General features: G+C 41.3%; 2 protein-coding genes and 1 long non-coding RNA gene across 3 annotated transcripts; 1 reads left to right on the forward strand and 2 right to left on the reverse strand.

Moving 5' to 3' along the window:
- Positions 1-651: 651 nt before the first annotated feature.
- Positions 652-8,986, reverse strand: ccr6b (chemokine (C-C motif) receptor 6b). Its single transcript, XM_005942149.2, has 2 exons — positions 8,776-8,986; positions 652-4,311 (listed from the first exon to the last, which is right to left on the reverse strand). The coding sequence occupies exon 2, from the start codon at positions 4,300-4,302 to the stop codon at positions 3,199-3,201; it is 1,104 nt and encodes a 367-aa protein (XP_005942211.1). The 5' UTR covers positions 4,303-4,311; positions 8,776-8,986; the 3' UTR covers positions 652-3,198.
- A 1,099-nt stretch (positions 8,987-10,085) lies between these two features.
- Positions 10,086-11,158, forward strand: LOC106633641. Its single transcript, XR_001337011.2, has 3 exons — positions 10,086-10,687; positions 10,801-10,934; positions 11,069-11,158. It is a non-coding gene; the product is annotated as an uncharacterized LOC106633641 (long non-coding RNA).
- A 79-nt stretch (positions 11,159-11,237) lies between these two features.
- Positions 11,238-13,636, reverse strand: LOC102289048 (interferon-inducible GTPase 5). The gene is made up of 3 exons (XM_005942150.3): positions 13,343-13,636; positions 12,412-12,977; positions 11,238-12,311 (listed from the first exon to the last, which is right to left on the reverse strand). The coding sequence occupies exons 2-3, from the start codon at positions 12,974-12,976 to the stop codon at positions 11,689-11,691; spliced, it is 1,188 nt and encodes a 395-aa protein (XP_005942212.1). The 5' UTR covers position 12,977; positions 13,343-13,636; the 3' UTR covers positions 11,238-11,688.
- Between the last annotated feature and the right edge of the window lie 2,922 nt (positions 13,637-16,558).

The following is a 16,558-nucleotide window of genomic DNA, read 5'->3' on the forward strand; positions in this document are numbered from 1 at the left end:
GAGGCCCTGAGGTATCTATCTATCTCAGCTCATCCATAATAACTGAAAAACATAAAACGAGTCACCTGGAATGAGCCCGGGGCTGATGGGCTCTCTCAGTCAACACGCTAACGTTTTACAAGCTGCCATTTCTGTGACGAGAGGTGGATGCTCATAAATCAGCTGATGCTGTGAGTCCTGACCGCAGAGACCGCTGCCGTTCCCTGCGTAGACGCTCCTCACATCCATGAAACTGCCAACAAAGCTAGGCATGCAGTAATGGTCCTATCCTGCCCCCTGGTGGTCGTATGTATGTATGCATGTAAGCGGACAGCCCGCAGTGGCTGCAGCTGCGTTTTTCTACAGTGCATGTGTCTGCTTGTTAGAAGCAAAGCAGTGGAAAAAGAAAAAGGAGCCGTCAATTCTACATGTGCTCCAGTCATGTATTTCTCTGCAATTACAGACTCTGTGTAAACATCTTGGTATCAAAGTAAAGCGAACGCTTGTGAGATTTCTTTAGAGGTGTAAATATTACAGCAGAAGTTACTGTGTCAAAGTTACCGAGGCTGGAGCAAAAAGAAGTAAGAATATTTTTTTATCACCTAATTTGTTTGTATTATATTGGTTATAAACTCTTTGAAAATATGCACAGTGGACAATAAACTCCAGGAAACCACATATGAGCATCATCTGTGCAAATACAGAAATTACACAGTGGGTTCAATGAGGACACAGGCCACATTGTGACACATCTGTGAGTAGAAATTTCTGTTGAACAGCAGAAATGATTGAACTTTATTTACAGGCCTAAAAAATGTTTGTTGTTTGAATAGTTTTTGAAGAATTACCAACACTCTCAGTATGATGGGATGGTTGACGTTGTGCCCCAGAGTTGATTAAATAGGCTGAACTTCGGCTTCTATTGGCTGATTTGCATGTCTGACAGTAGAATCACAGTGACGTCACTACATTTACATCAGTCCCACAAGTCAAAAGTTGCAAGGTGAGAAAAACGTGCTGTAAAATTTACAACAATTTACGATTCTCTAACTGGGCTGGAAATGGCGATTTGATGTGAACGGCTCTGTGTTGGTGTCTAAGGTGGAGGCTTCACAGAAGGGTCGTAGCAGTTTTGTGGAATCGCTTCATGTTGTAGTTTATCGAACGTGAAATGTCTGCGGTTCGGAGCGTAATGAAAGCGTCGTCTGATTTGTGACGTTCGCTCCAGTAAATCTGAGCTTCGGTTGTTTTTTGTTTCCATACAGTTGGTGAAATGATGCTCTTTTAATTGTTTGTTGTTTCACCTGTTTGATGGTCGTAGAAATATTTTTATGAGCTTTTATTTGAGATTCAGGGTTTTTGTGGCTCCCACACAGCTGTATTCACATAACAGGTCACACAGACGCAGTCACCTTTGTCTGAATCGAACAAACAAAGCCTGGATGTAGTTATGTGACCGTGTAAGGATTGAGAAGCTATGGGTAAAACTTTAACAGTAATAATTCAACAGTGTTACTAGTGCACATTTGCCTGTACTGTAGTAATGTGTTCACAGTTCATGCTGATGCAGCAGCTTCCAGCAGAGCGCTGCCATTGTTCAAGCGTGGACTGATCTTGTTGTTATAGAGGTTTCTGGAGCAGTGACTGACACAGTTTGGAGTTTCAGTTTTAGGTCAGCCAGCGTTTGATAGAGTGCTTTATGTCTGAGGTACAGCTGTTCAAACACACAATCTAACACTTTGTGATACTTTTTAAAGGTTTTACACATTTTTCTGGTCAGTACGGCAGCTTTGTCCTCAGTGATTTTTATCTCTACGGAAACTTTGCAGAGGAACTACAAACGCCAGCACAGAGTTTGATTGAAACTAATTCAGTGTATTAGAGACACAGTTTCCTGCTCCAGTGATCATAATTTCTCCATTAATGACAGCTTCATGTATCATTTCCTATCCTGAGGCCTTTACGTGGCACAAACAATGACATGTGAGGTACAACATGAACTCACACATCAGTGCTCAATAAAATGTTTTATGTGTGCTTCCAAAAGTCTGACCTGCGCAGAGGTCCCTGTCCTCCACAGCAGGCTGCAGGAGCATGAAACAGCTGGATTATTGAGCACACTATCTGTGCTCGTGTCTGTAGCCTGTGAAACCTCTGCTTATCAGCACATCTGAGAAAGTCATTGTTGGAAACCGCACACGGTGTCACAATCTGCTGCCACACTTCTCTTTTCACTGTTAATCTGATCTACATCTAGTTTTCCCATCTTCCTGTTTCTCCAAAGCCCAGTTTAGCTGTGGTGTTCCCCAGAGCCCCGTGCTCGGCCCGCTGCTCTGCTCGGGTTACCCACTTCCTCTCAGACATGATACTCAGAACTGTACGATGATATCTATCCACAGAGAAACCACGCACACAATATCTTAAAAATACATTTTAGTCTGCAAACTTATGGCACATCCAGTTAAATTAATAGTTAATATTGATTAAAACCCTGATATTTTCATACAGTTTTATTCAGATAATGCAAAAACAAAACAAAACACAGGTCTACAAAATGCCAAATATTAAAAACAGCAGGGCAGGTGTACAGCATGCTTCAAGAAAAGAAGATGAGGTTCAAGTGACAGTTATGGGAAGATCCAGAAAATGAAGAAGTTTAGCTTCTTATCTTTAAAAACAGCAGATTTAATCATCATACACAAAAAAGAAGCTCCTGCTGGTGACACGAGAACAGGAATAAACACCTCGACTGTAATACCAAATTATTCCAACAGGGCGCTTCATTCTCAGATTGCAGGATTATGTGTTTACATGTTCATGTCACAGAAAACCGACCTCGATGTCCCAAACATCCAAACCTGCCCGTTAAAAAAATTACATTATGTTTAGTTCAGTTAGAGATGCGGTTTATAGCATCAAACTTCATTAGCAAAGAGTACAGTTGCAACCTGCACGACACAGTTACTTCTAAATCACAAGAACAATACGTGAAGTCAAAGCGTGAGATTCTGCTGCTGTGTTTTTAGTTTGATGGATAATAAGCTGCTGTGGTCACCTGTGTTTCTGAGGACAGCTGTTGGACTTGATGTCCAGTTTTGTGTCATATAAACGGGATGCAGTAGATGAGAACATCTCACAGTCTCTATGATTAAAGCACAGTTTCACAGCAAAGCTTGAGAGCGATGAATGCCGGACTGATTTCCCTTTATAGCTGAAGTGTTAAGCGCTGAATGACGACATGTTGTTGGAGCCTTCCGACAACTTCAGCCCTGACATGCAGATCTCGGACGTGCCACGTGACGAGCGAGCGGTGTAGATGTACCTTTTGCTGAAGCACCAGAGGTCCAGCATGATCTGGCGGAAGTGGTTCCTGAACTTGACCCCGACGAAGGCGTAGAGGAAGGGATTGAGACAGCAGTGCAGGTAAGCGACGGTCCTGCAGATGTTGAGAAATTTGAGTTTAAGGTTCTCGGCGTCGCAGCTCCTCTGCTTGAACAGAGACAGCATGTGGATCAGCAGGGTCACGTTGTACGGAAGATGGCAGACAATGAACACAGCAACGACCGCCAACACCACCCGGACGGCCTTGTGCCGCTGGTTGCTCTGCGCCCTCAGCAGCGTGTAGATGATGCAGGAGTAGCAGAACGCCATCACGCACAGAGGCAGCAGGAAGCCAACGGCCATCTGGAGGCTGGGTACCAGCAGCTTCACGAGCGCCGCAGTTTCAGTCTGGTTGAAAGACATCTGACACATCACGGTGACGCGGTCAGACCCCGGGGAGTTATCTTCAGAGGGTTCAGTGTAGATGAGCGTGGGGAGAGTTAACGCCAGTGCAAACACCCAAACCGCCGAGCAGATCAGGCGGCTGTAGACGAGGGCACGGGAGCGCGTCCCAAAAGAGCGCGTCGCCCGAACAATCGCGATGTACCGATCGCAGCTGATGCAGGCGAGCAGCAGCATGCCGCTGTAGAGGTTAATGCTGTAGGACGACCGAAGCACCTTACAGGCCACCCTGCCCATCGACCAATCGTGCTGCTCGTTGTATATGACGAACGGAAGCGTAGCAACGAAGATCAGGTCGGCCACGGCCATGTTGAAGAGGTAGACGTCCGTCATGGTCTTGGTTCTCTTGTAGAAGATGTAAGTCACCATCACCAGGACGTTGCCAATCAGGCCGAATCCGCAGATGATGGAGTGGATCAAAGTCTGGGTGATGACCTCACTGGCGTCAGGATCCATGATGCAGAAGCCGTCGTCATCGATATATGTCTCAGTACCGTTGTCATAGTCACCGAATGTCGCGTTTGCAGGACTCTCCGTCATGTTTGCGACCTGGAGAAGAAAAGAAACATGATGAGTGAAGCACTGACTGGAGACATTTTCAGAAGGACCTGAAACACGCTGTCAGTGAAGCTTTGATCATGTGATGTTGTTCAGGTTGAGCAATGAGAAAAGAGACTTCAGAGAGGATCCCCGGCCTCCATTGTTCCCAGTAGATCTGACGTGTTATTTAATGCTCCACCGTTCACAGAAACCAGACGTTGTACATTGTAAAAAACGCTTGTTTATAAAGAATTAAAACACATAAATTGTGAATGTTTCCTGAAAGCTGTCCAGCTGCTGCGCTGCCTGGGTTCGCCGTCCCAGACGCCGTCCTGGAGCCGACCTTTCTCGTGTCTTTGGGTCAGTCATGTTGACATCAAGGATATCTCCAGCGTGAAGTGTCTGACGTGCTACATGAGCTGAAGCCGCGGCGTCTGCTTCCACCAGTCAGTGAAGGTCTCGCAGTCACATGTGGGTGTTTTGGTCTGTGCCTCTAATAGCTTCCTGTTTCTGCCACGTATCCACGTAAAGCTGCCACAGCAGCTCCGACCTTAAACTTCAGCACAGTGTCTTTGGTGGTTTTTGTGTTCCTGTCTGCTCTGTGCCACATAACGATCTCTTCTCCAGATGAGTCTGTCTCATCCATTTAACAGCAAACTCAGCAGAACGAGTCTGAGACGCAGATGCAAAAGTTTCAGGACACTGAAGTTGTAAAAGTTTACACACCGCCTGATTTCTAAATGTGTGATCGTGTGACGAATCATATTGTAATAATAATTTTTAATATTGAACCAATTTTAATTTGAATCAGATCCTTTGATTTGAAGGAAAACTTTGTAACATCAGTTGTGTTGAGTAGTTTGTGATGTGATTCTCACAAACAGCTGAATTACTGTGATTTCTGTCCTGATCTAAAGCTGCAGTTTTACTTCCAGATGTAGAAATCTGTGGTGCAAAAACCAAAATTAATCATCTGTGTGATGACACCAAAGGAAAGCCCTGTGCCATCATTAGAAAGCAGGTTTGACCTCTGACAGACCACTGTGCTGTCTGATGAAAGAAGATATGAAGAGTTCAGCACCAACAATACAAATCAATCCAGCACAGCGTGCACCCTGCACACACCGGGGGTTGAGACTCCTCACACCTTTTCTGGTGGTTTCAGAAAATAAACCATCGTTCTGTGTCAGCTGTTCCTCTGGTTATGAATGACCCACTTTCAGCCCGAGGCGACGCCTGCACAGGTACGCCGTGCTTTGTGCTTCGCTTAGAAAATGATCCGATTGTTATCAGAGGGCATCTCAGATGTAATGAGGTCAAAAAACAAACACTAAGAGCCAAACTGAAGTGAGAAAATCACAAAAAGGGAGTGCAGAGGCTTTGTGTCTGCAGAACTGCACTTTTTCATTCACTCGTTAATTTATTTATTTGTCAATAAAACTATGCTGTCGGATGAGAAGTTAAAATCGGTCTAGATGCAGACAAACTAAATATAATGATGTCAAATCCAAACAGTCAGAATCTTCACAGACTGGCTTTTACTGCTGAGTTTAACTGTTGGGTCAATTTTAGAGTTTTTATGCTTCATTTCAGTTTGTGGCCGTGAGGTCGTCACATCTGTGGCTGTAAAACTGTTTCAGAGCTCGTTTGGATCATTACTAACATAAAAAACAAGATCAGATTTATTATTGTTATTGTTGAGAATCAGAGGAACTAACGTGATGAACTAAACGTGTGGATAAAATGTAACAGTTTCAGATTCACTGAATCTAGATTTTATCACCTCGCTGTTAAATTTTGTGCTTTTTCTAGGAGAAATCTTTAAACTATTTTTAGTAAAAAAAAATTAATTTTGAAGTTTTTTTTTTAATAAAGCATTTTTACTTGAGATCAAACCGGGCCACACGTGGGCCGTGACCTACAGACAGTGTGTCACCTTAATGAGATTAAAGTACCTCATTTGACCTTCTTTGAAATCCTTTCGCAGAATTAAATCATCTAAGACTTCAAACGTCACTTCTTAAACACGACGACTCAGAACTGTTCACAGTTTTTCTGATCTGAGCTGATATAAAGCAGCGAGGGTGGGAGAGTGTGAGAGGCAGAGGAGGATGAAGGGAGGAAGATGGAGGGCAGCGCGTACAGACAGTCCTAACCCATATAAAAAGCAGAGGACATGCAAAGTGTGAGATTTAAATGTCTCACTTTTGATGCATTCATGAACGTGGGTCTGTGCAAGGATCCGTCTGCAGGCTTTGAAGCTGTTTCCCACACGAGTTCGTTCATCCTGTCTTTGAACAACGTGTGATTACAAAGCTGCTAAAATACAGATAATTAAACAGGAAAAGTTTCATTTTTAGTTTCTGTCCACCAACAGTAGTGTTTGAGTTAAACATGCCTGTAACAAAAATAAGCCCACATAACAACAACAACAACAACAACAACAACAATAATGATAATAATAATAATATTATTATTATTATCATTATTATTATTAATCCCAGAAATTACATTAAATGAAAACTAAAACTTATAAAGCAACTAAATCAAAAAAAATCTGTTTAAATTTAACTAAAAAAATCCAACATGATAATAATTCTGCTTGTTCAGCTGTTTATAATGAAAACAGCAGGAAACAGCGAGAGCTGACCTTCAAAGTAAAAACTTTTAAGCAGCATTAATAATTAATATTATGTGTTGTTTCTTTGTTAAATTTTAATTCATTGATCTGAGGAGACTCCTGTGGGTCCTGAGGTCAGGGCCCAGCAGTCACTGGGACGCCGGCTCACATATTTCACACCTTTTCACGCTTCCCACCAAATTAAAATGCTATGTTTAACACATGAAGCTTTACATGGACATGATAATAATAATATTTAAGTCCGGGGTGAGTGTGCCGGTGCACTGGTTTCCTCCTGCAGGCCACAGACTTGCATGTTGGGTTAATTAGTGGCTGTAAATTAGCTGCAGGTGTGACTCGTCTGTAATCTGAGGTCCAGCTCTGCTTTTACTTCACGTGTTTGTAGAATTGCTGTAACACGTTTCTGTAGCTGCGTTAACAATGAAGCCTCTGCAGCGCCGTCATTAGTCTGACTGACTGTGTCTGTCTCCTAATGTGTGGTTTGCCAATAAGACAGTTTTGGTGCATTGGTGAGGTTTGAAAGTTGAGTTTGGGGTTTAGAGATTTGAGTCACAGCAGTTGTGGAAAAACCATCAAAGCAGATAGAAACGAGGGATGGAAAGAGTTTGGGCGAGCGAGAAGGCGTCAGTTATTTCACATGAAATCAGAGCGCGATGGATCTGTACGAGAGGAGAAAGCATCAGGACAACTTAATGTTCCAGTCACTTGTCCTCGTTTGCTTTTTCCTCACACAGCATTCGTGCTTCTTATAATTATGATAGATGACACAAAAAAACAAGGTCATGGCTCCTCCCACCCGAACGCCTCACAATCTTTTTTTTTAGGTACATTAACTTGTTTTTTTAATGAAGCATTATTATTATTGTTTTAATGAAACATTGCTACACTTCACTTTCATACTGTGGATGTTTTCTGAGTTCCAGGCCCTGAAATCCACAGCCGGTGGGTTCAGATTTAAGCACTGAAAAAAAATTCCAGCATTTTTTAACAATGTCACAAATCCATCAGATGTTCACATGAAATGTTCAAAGCTGAGAAACACATTGAAGCTCTGTTTAAAAACTAAAGTGTTGGAGCCACAAGAGTCCAGAGCTACAGACGGTTTTCGCCGACAGGCCGTGAGCATCGGTATAAATAAACTGCAGTGGTTTGATATCTGTGACACAGAGGAGCAGAAACCAACATCAGTGTCCTAATGTTTGATCTGTTTCTGATAAATCACAGTGCATTCTGGGTAAACCTTCGAGGCTCGTATTAGCATGTGGAGCAGGTAGCAGTCAGATTAATCTGTATTTGACCCCACGATCGTCTTAATTACGTGATTACCTGATATGTATCGTTCTGTTTCTGGAATGAGGAGGCAGGACATGGATGCTGTTTTCACAGCTTTGAGGAAACACATTTAAGTTCTGAGTAAATGGACCCTGCAGCGCCGCGATAAAGACACAAACAAGAACTTGAACTTCTTTAAAACCTGCCGTGAGGAACAAATGTGACAGGCTGATATTGCTCTCACTTTACCTCTTTCAGTTCTCACTAACCTCAGTGAGGCTGTTATTAATGAGAAAGGCAGTAAAGAAAAGACAACACCTTTCTAAAAATGCAAACTAGGAACAAACAGGGTTTCATGTTTTTGCAGAACTGGCAGTTCTCCAAATATGAAATAATATCTGTGAAAGGCATTTTATCCTTTAAAGTCTGATCATTTCTTTAAAACTTTAAAATTAATTCTGTGCTGCATCTAAACAAACGTTTCTTTAGATGCAGCACAGTGAAAACAGACACACTAAAATCACAATGCAGTGAGACAGTAAAGTGTAGAGCATGCATACCTTGCAGAGCGTTCTCCCTGAGCCGATGTTTTTCTGACTCCTGACAGAGCGGCGGCTCTTTAACAGCTCCGCGCTCTGTGTGGGTAAGAAGACGGTGATGGCACCACAAAGAACAAAACCTCAAAGCAGGCGCAGTCAAAGCCACGTTCTCTCGGGCTCGATGACTGTAGAAAGCTCCTCTGATCTTCGCACTCACACGGAGCTTCCTTATCTGATGGTTTGATCAGCAAAGCCGTCACCAGCCGCGTGGGGACGTTCTCCCTACGCGATTTACCCGCCTCCGCAAAGGTCACGTCTGACACGAAGGATTTCTCTTTTTTGTGGGAAACTGTAACATTTGATTTGCTGGCTTTATTTAAAAATGCTAATCTGTTGCCTTAAAACAAACAAACAACAACTTTAGAGTTATGAGATACATTAGTTAAATAAACCCGGCCTAGATTTGGAAGGAGAACCCACAATATTTGCATTGTGTGTCATCCGTGTGCCCCATACACCGCACTGTTACAGTAACACCAGTGACAGTGGTTTGTTACAGTAATAGTAAAAATAAAGTACACCTTTCCTCTATTCTGAGGTCTTTACATATCATGAAATTCATCTTTTATCAAACACAGCAAGAACGATCTTCTTTGGACAGACGAGACCACCGTGCAGATGTTTGCAGCACCAGGCCTGGTGTGAGTCATAAATCCTGTGTACATCAAAGTAGTATTTACTCATCTGTGAGGTTGTCTGTTCCACAGCTATAACTGGGACCAAACTGGGACCAAACAATCAACAGAACAATGATCCCACACAGAGGAAATCTAAAAAGCATTTCTGGGATTTTTATTAGTTATTTATTAACAGCATTATCAGTGGAAAACAGGTAAATGTACAAATAAATACTGGATACCAAATCAAACATCCAGAAGAATCCAAGTTTCTTTCTTTCTGAATTTTTAATACAGTTTTACATAATATAACATGTTATACTTTATTTAATAAAATAAATTTCATTCAAAATAACAGTTAATAAGTAAATAAACTTCAAAACATTTGAAGTTTTTGCAGGAAGTTTGCCTCCATCTCTGTTGTTTTCTAACTTTGAACAGAAACTGATGATGTCAGACGTCAGCTGCAGGTTTTCTGTTTGAGAGCAAAGCTGAACTTTATTTCTCTGTATTTACGGGATAATATCTGAGACAACAATCAGAGATTGCTCCACAAAGCACCAAGTTCACCAAACTCTAACTTTTAACTCCGAGTTTCCAGTTTCACAGAAACGCATGTAGGTGACAGGACAGATTCACCGTGGCAACGGGTAAACAACGAGCAGAGCTTCAGGGAACTGAGGAAGATGAAGACGATCAATGTGGGGCATCATCATCACTCAGTCACCATCTGGCCAACTTGTAGATTATAGATAAAACTGCAGTTCTGCCAAATTTCACAATTGAGTTTTAAATCCAAAGATTCAGCTTCACAGAGATGAAGAGCAGGTGGAAAAAACTGGAGATAATAATACGAATCAAACAGATGAGGCCGAGTTTACCGACAGACCTGTGATATAAATGTCAGTCAGATATTCACAACATCACCTGTGATTATTTTCCATCCCTGTAACTGATCACAACCCAGTAAACGATTGATCACTGATCAGCGTGTGCTCCGTGTTTAGATTTCTCTGTGTGAATGTTCACTGCAGTGCGTCTCCTGTTTCCTCTCCTGCTGCTGTTTGTGGCTCCAAAACAAACTGACAGTATTTGGTAGTGAAATGGCGCCACCTCGTGTCTATGCGATGCAATTCACTGACGTCACAGACAGTTCAAGTTCATCCTTCCTGTCTTTGTTACAGGTGATGAGGCTGTCATCGAAGGACTCAGGATACATCTGATGGCTGCAGTCTGTTCTGTTATTTCCTAGATGCGTTAGTATTCTCCACCATTAATCCTTATTCTGTTTTGTGCATAACGTAAATCTACACCACAGAGTCAAGGTATCTAATATTGCATCCACCCTGCACCCTGTACATGCACACAGGTGGACGACGTCTTATGCAGAAGGTGCACTCTGAAACAGACAGGAGACTGTAAGGTGGAGTCAGGTGGAAACTGAAGAAGGAGGAGACAGCCTCTGCGTGGTGTAGAAGAGTACCAGATGACTGAAGTGCTGAGGTAAGTTATAAATGATATAGTGGCTGACCTACACACTAACACTGATGTTTATTTATCAATAACATTTTATTAATAATAAACAGGTGTGATGGTGATAAGTAATATAATTCATATCGTTATTATTTGTGTTGTAGTTTCTCACTTTGGCCACCAGAGGGCAGTGAACACTCATCACAATCCACAGTCAACAGCAAGTAAAAACATCAAAACAACCCCTGATTCTCACATTACATCAAACAGTCTGTTTAACTCAGTGTTTATGATGCTGGAAGCTATGATGTGAAAATATAATACAGCAAAACAACCAGTTTCATCACAATTTATTCAAACAACAAGACATGTTTGAGTAAAGGTAGAAACAGCTCAGATAAATTAAGTTCAGTGAAGTCCCTACAAATCAGAGAAAACCCCAAAAATCAGACATCACTCTATGACGAAAGACCTGGTGACAGAGGGAAGGAAAAACTGCCTTTAACAGGAAGGAGACCCAGGAAGTTCAGCCATCTGCCGCATCTAGTTGAAGGTGGGTCATCGTATCTCCTGATGTCCTGAGGAAGCACTTACACAAAGGAAAAAACATGACAATGACTCAGACTTCTACACTTTACACAGTTCATATCTGAATAATATGAGGATGTTTGTTTCTGAAAAGTTTGAGTGTGTGAAGCTGACCAGCTGTAAAAGGAGACTGGTTTACTGAGTTTCATGTGTAAATCCCAGTTTCACTGAGTTTCATTGCCTTTTCCTTTCACGCTCAGACCAGAGCCTTATTTAACACCTTCTGAGCGTCTTCAGCGAGCTGGTTGAGGATAAAGTTCAGAACTCTGTAGGTTGTGACGAAGGAGAGGCTCATGGCTACCGGGATTCCCACTATCGGAATGAATCTGGATACTTCCTCTGCTCCAATTAATCCAGCTGCTCCTCCAAGTTGGGCGAACACCTTCAGGAAGAGCTCTTTAGTAATTTCCTTCGCAGCCACTGGTGAAATGATGACATCACGCAGCTCAGTGTATGACACAGCTGTTCTGATAGCGAGTCTCTTCAGAGATTGGACATCGAGACCAAACGCATGTACAAAATGTGTGACAGCACCAATGAGCACAGCAACATCAACAGCAACAGAAAGCCCAGGAACGGGAACAGCTGCAGCGGCTGCAGACAGAGTGGCCAAGAGGTATAAGTGTACCTTTAAAGCTTTTTTCTTCTTGCTGATGACGTCGGGGTTGACGTTGGGCATGACATACAGCAGAGTGTCTCTCTTATCTTTGGGAAGCTCTGTCTCTAAGGTCTCTTGTAAGAGAGAGAAGTCGTACTTGTGGAGCTGAAAACTCGACATTAGGAAGACTCGTGGAGACTCGATGCCCAAGTCTTTGAGTCCTGCGTCACAGAGGAAACATGTCAACACCATCAGATTCATACAAATAAAAAACGATTAAAAACTAGATTTAAATGATTTTGAAAACTCGACCTCACTCACGTTGAACGCAGTCGTCTCTGATTTTTGTCAGAGTTTTCTCTTTGCTGGAGTCGGAAACACTTTCCTCGGCTCGGATATCGTTGTCAATCTTTGAGCGAACAAAGTAGAAATTTTTCTTCATCTTCTTAATCTTCTGAGCGAGTTTCACGTCATTTTCTCTGAAGCGAGTGTCTGAGATGATGAGGAAGAAGTCATACTTGTCAAACCCAACAAGCTTCAGGTATTTCCTTGCTGGGAAGTCTTTGGTTCCGATTCCAGGAAGATCCCATAAAGTGACGTTGGGATTATCTGGATGGGGGTACGGTGTGACCTCCGACGTCGTTTCTGTGACACCAGTAGGAGCAGCTCCCTCGTCTCTGTTCTTTATCCCCCTGAAGGCATTAATAAAGGTGGATTTACCTGCACCACTTTCTCCTGTGATGGCGATATTTAACGAGACATTGGTTTGCTTTTCTAAATATTCTTTAATCCTTTTTGCTGCTCCGGCCGTGTCGTTGTTCTTCAGGGCTTCTTTAATTCCAGGAATTTGTTCTGGGCACGAATCATCTGGATCCTCCATGCTCATCCTGACAGAAAGAAAAACATAAAGACTTTTATTCTGGAATGCAGACATATACTATTGATTATCAGTAATGTTACTGACGGCACACGGACACAGCACATGTGGGCAGTAAGTGATTAAAGGTAAAACGTTAAATGTCGGTAAAAGACGTGTTTATATGAGAAAACACTGAGGCCACCAAAGTCTCTTCCTGGGGTTTGTTGAGTATTTTTACATCCAACATTAACATTAATTTACAAATAATATCTTTCTATAAACCTGAAACTTTTCCTTGACTTGAAAAAATAATTTGTGCTTATTCTCATTCTTGTTCTGATAGGACAGCAAACCTGTCACTTAACTAAGTTTAAGGTAACATCAGGTACTCACTGGATTCTTCGTACTGTTGACACACACACAGCTGGATCAGCAACAACAGCGATCGGTGCTTCAGTTTGCTCTCACCTGGTTGTTATGGAGGTGCAGAAAAGGTGAGGGCAGAGCCACAGAGAGCGACCAATGAAAATGCTGCAACCTGAACCAACCAGTTTGTTTTTACTCTTTTTTTAACTGCAGGTGTTGTTGGAAACAGAGAGGAGGGCTGTGTGTTGATAACAAAGCTGCACCTGCAAGAGCAGCAAACATCATGGTTAATGAAGTGAACCACAGACACTGTTTGGACAATTAGAGTCTAATACTTAAAATCCACGAGCACCGCCTACAGCAGAGCTCAGCCAATAAGATCACTGTGTTTGCTGCTGTGATGGGCGATGAGTCAAAACCAAAGAATGTTCGTTTTGTTGTGTTTTAAGTTCGACTGGTTGTACCTGAGTTTGGGCGGAGGTTACACACACACACACGAAGCACAGGCTGAGGAGTGGCAGCATTCTTACACTCATCAATCACCCAAAAATGTAGACGTAGTTTTAATTCACTTGAAAGCCAGAAAACTAAAAAAACAGTTTTATTTGTTGTTATCGATCGTCCATCTGGGCCTTAGAGTTTCTGATTGACATACTTTTATCTCATTTAGTGCTCAGTTCTGATAAAAATAGTAATTGTAGATGATTTTAACATCCAGATGTTGAAAATCAGTTACAGTAGCCTTTACATTTAGAATAATGGATTACACATGACTGTCATCACAGTAGGTGTCTTTCTGAAAGTGCTGTAACTAAGTTTAAGGATCTGCTGTTAACAAAAGTCTCAAATGAGAAGTGGTCATGGGCCGGCTGAGTTATCTGGATTTTTCCATGGCGTCCCTGTGTTCCCGCCTCTGGGCGGAGCCCTCGTCACTACACCTGTTATACTCACCTGTGGGAGATCCAGGCCAATCTGCAGGCAGTATTTAAGACTAGAAGAGGAATCAATCTGTTTCACTGTCCCCATTTGCAGCTTCTCCATACCTCCATTAACCAACCTGTTCATCGAGCCCCCACTCCAAACATTCACTGCTGTGCCTTAGTTTTACTGTCACTGTTACACACTGAAGGAGGACGAGGTTCATCCAGGTGCACACTGAGCTTTATTGCTCTGAAACACAGCAAAACAGCAGTTCTGTGTTACTGACGGCTTCTGGTACCATAACTGGCCTGCGTTACTTTTGTAAGGGATTACTTGGCCAGTCACTTATTTGTCAGAGTGACTGTCTGCCACCTACTGGTTACTGAGTTAAAGCAGATGACTCGTAAGCTGGAGAGGAAATGGCGTGTCACAAATTTAGAGGATCATCATTTAGCCTGGAGAAATAATTTGTTGCTTTATAAGAAAGCCCTCCACAAAGCCAGAACATCTCACTACAACCCTAAGAACCCTAATAAATATACAGTTGGGGTATTTGTTGATTTAAAAATAGCTTTTGATACGTTACAACATTATATTTTGATTTCTAAATTGTATAATTATGGTGTGAGATGAGTGGCATTGAATTGGTTAAGGAGTTATTTAGAAAATAAGTTGCAATATGTACATTATCTCGGTAACACCTCTGAAAGATTGAAGATAGTATGTTGCGTTCTTCAAGGTTCTGTTTTGGGACCTAAACTTTTTAATTTATATATTAATGATATCTGTGACGTATCAAAAAGGTTAAATTCTATTTTATATGCAGATGCCACAAATTTTTATTGCTCTGGAGAGAATTTGAAAGATTTGGTTGAAATTATGACTTCTGTTAAGATTAAAAATATGGTTTGATGTAAATAAATTATCCTTGAATTTGACAAAAACGAAATTCATTATATTTGGCAGTCATGTAAAGGAGGATGAAGTTATTATGTCCATTGATGGAGAATTGATTGATAGAGTTACTGAATTTCGCTTTGTGGGTGTAATAGTAGATGAAAATTTTACGTGGAAATCACATATTGAGTATATTAGAAAGAAGATGGTTAAAAACATTTATATTTTGGGAAATGTAAGAGATTTATTAGACTATAAAACAATGCGCATTTTATATTTTTCATTGTTTTTCTCATATTTTAGTTACTGTGTGGAAGTTTGGGGGAATACATATGAGAATACTATAAAACCTCTAAACTTATTACAGAAGAAAGTGATACGAATGATTCATAATGTTAAATATAGAGAACATACAAATAAATTATTTATAACATCGAAATTATTAAAATTAGGAGATTTAGTGAAACTACGGACACTATTTATTATGTTTAAGGCTAAAAATAATATTTTGCCCTTTAAGTTACAAAGAGTATTTTTAATGTGTTCAGGGGGAGAAGATAGCAGAAGGAAATTTTATTTTAAGTATCAGCTAGCTAGGACAACACAAAGATTAATGAGTCCAACGGTTAGCGGTATACGACTGTGGAACTCTCTTCATTATAATTTAAAGAATTGTATAAATTTACATTGCTTTAAAAAGTGTTACATGCTTAAAACGATAACTCGATATGAATGAAATTGGAGTTCATTGAAAAAGGATCCATTATAATTTTTTGTTTTATTTGTTTTAATTTTATTTTTCTCCTTGTTACTATGTGGAGTGGTATATTCTGATTGTAAATTTGTTGTTTGGTTTGGGTTAGGACCGGAGATAAATGTTAATGTTAGTTTGTTCCCTGATTTTTGGTGCCCACTTGTAATATAAGTTGAATTGTAGATAGCGGGCAGGGTTTAATAAGAATATTTGCTTCTTCCTGCTCCTTTTACCATATGGTTGTAATGCTTTTTGATAGAAAGTGTGGTTGGTTTGTTTGAATTGTTGTACCAAGTGTGAAATAAATAAATGAAAATGAAAGGACAACCCCAGGTTTCTCTTCAGCTCTGTAACCAGGCTGACAAACAGTCAGAGCTCTGTTGAGCCAACCGTCCCTTTAAAACAGAGGTGGGGGAACTCCAGGCCTCAGGTCTCGAAGGTTTTAGATGTGTCCTTGATCCAACACAGCTGATTTAAATGGCTAAATTACCTCCTCAACATGTCTTAAAGTTCTCCAGAGGCCTGGTAATAAACTAATCATTTGATTCAGGTGTGCTGACCCAGGGCGTGTTATCTAAAACCTGCAGCACACCGGGCCTTGGTACCTCGAGTTCCCCAACCCTGCTTTGACTAGTAATGATTTCATGAACTTCTTTACAAATAAAATGTAA

The sequence above is a fragment of the Haplochromis burtoni genome, unplaced genomic scaffold (assembly GCF_018398535.1).
Source record: "Haplochromis burtoni strain Fernald_Lab_line unplaced genomic scaffold, NCSU_Asbu1 Contig_321, whole genome shotgun sequence".
NCBI lineage: Eukaryota > Metazoa > Chordata > Actinopteri > Cichliformes > Cichlidae > Haplochromis > Haplochromis burtoni.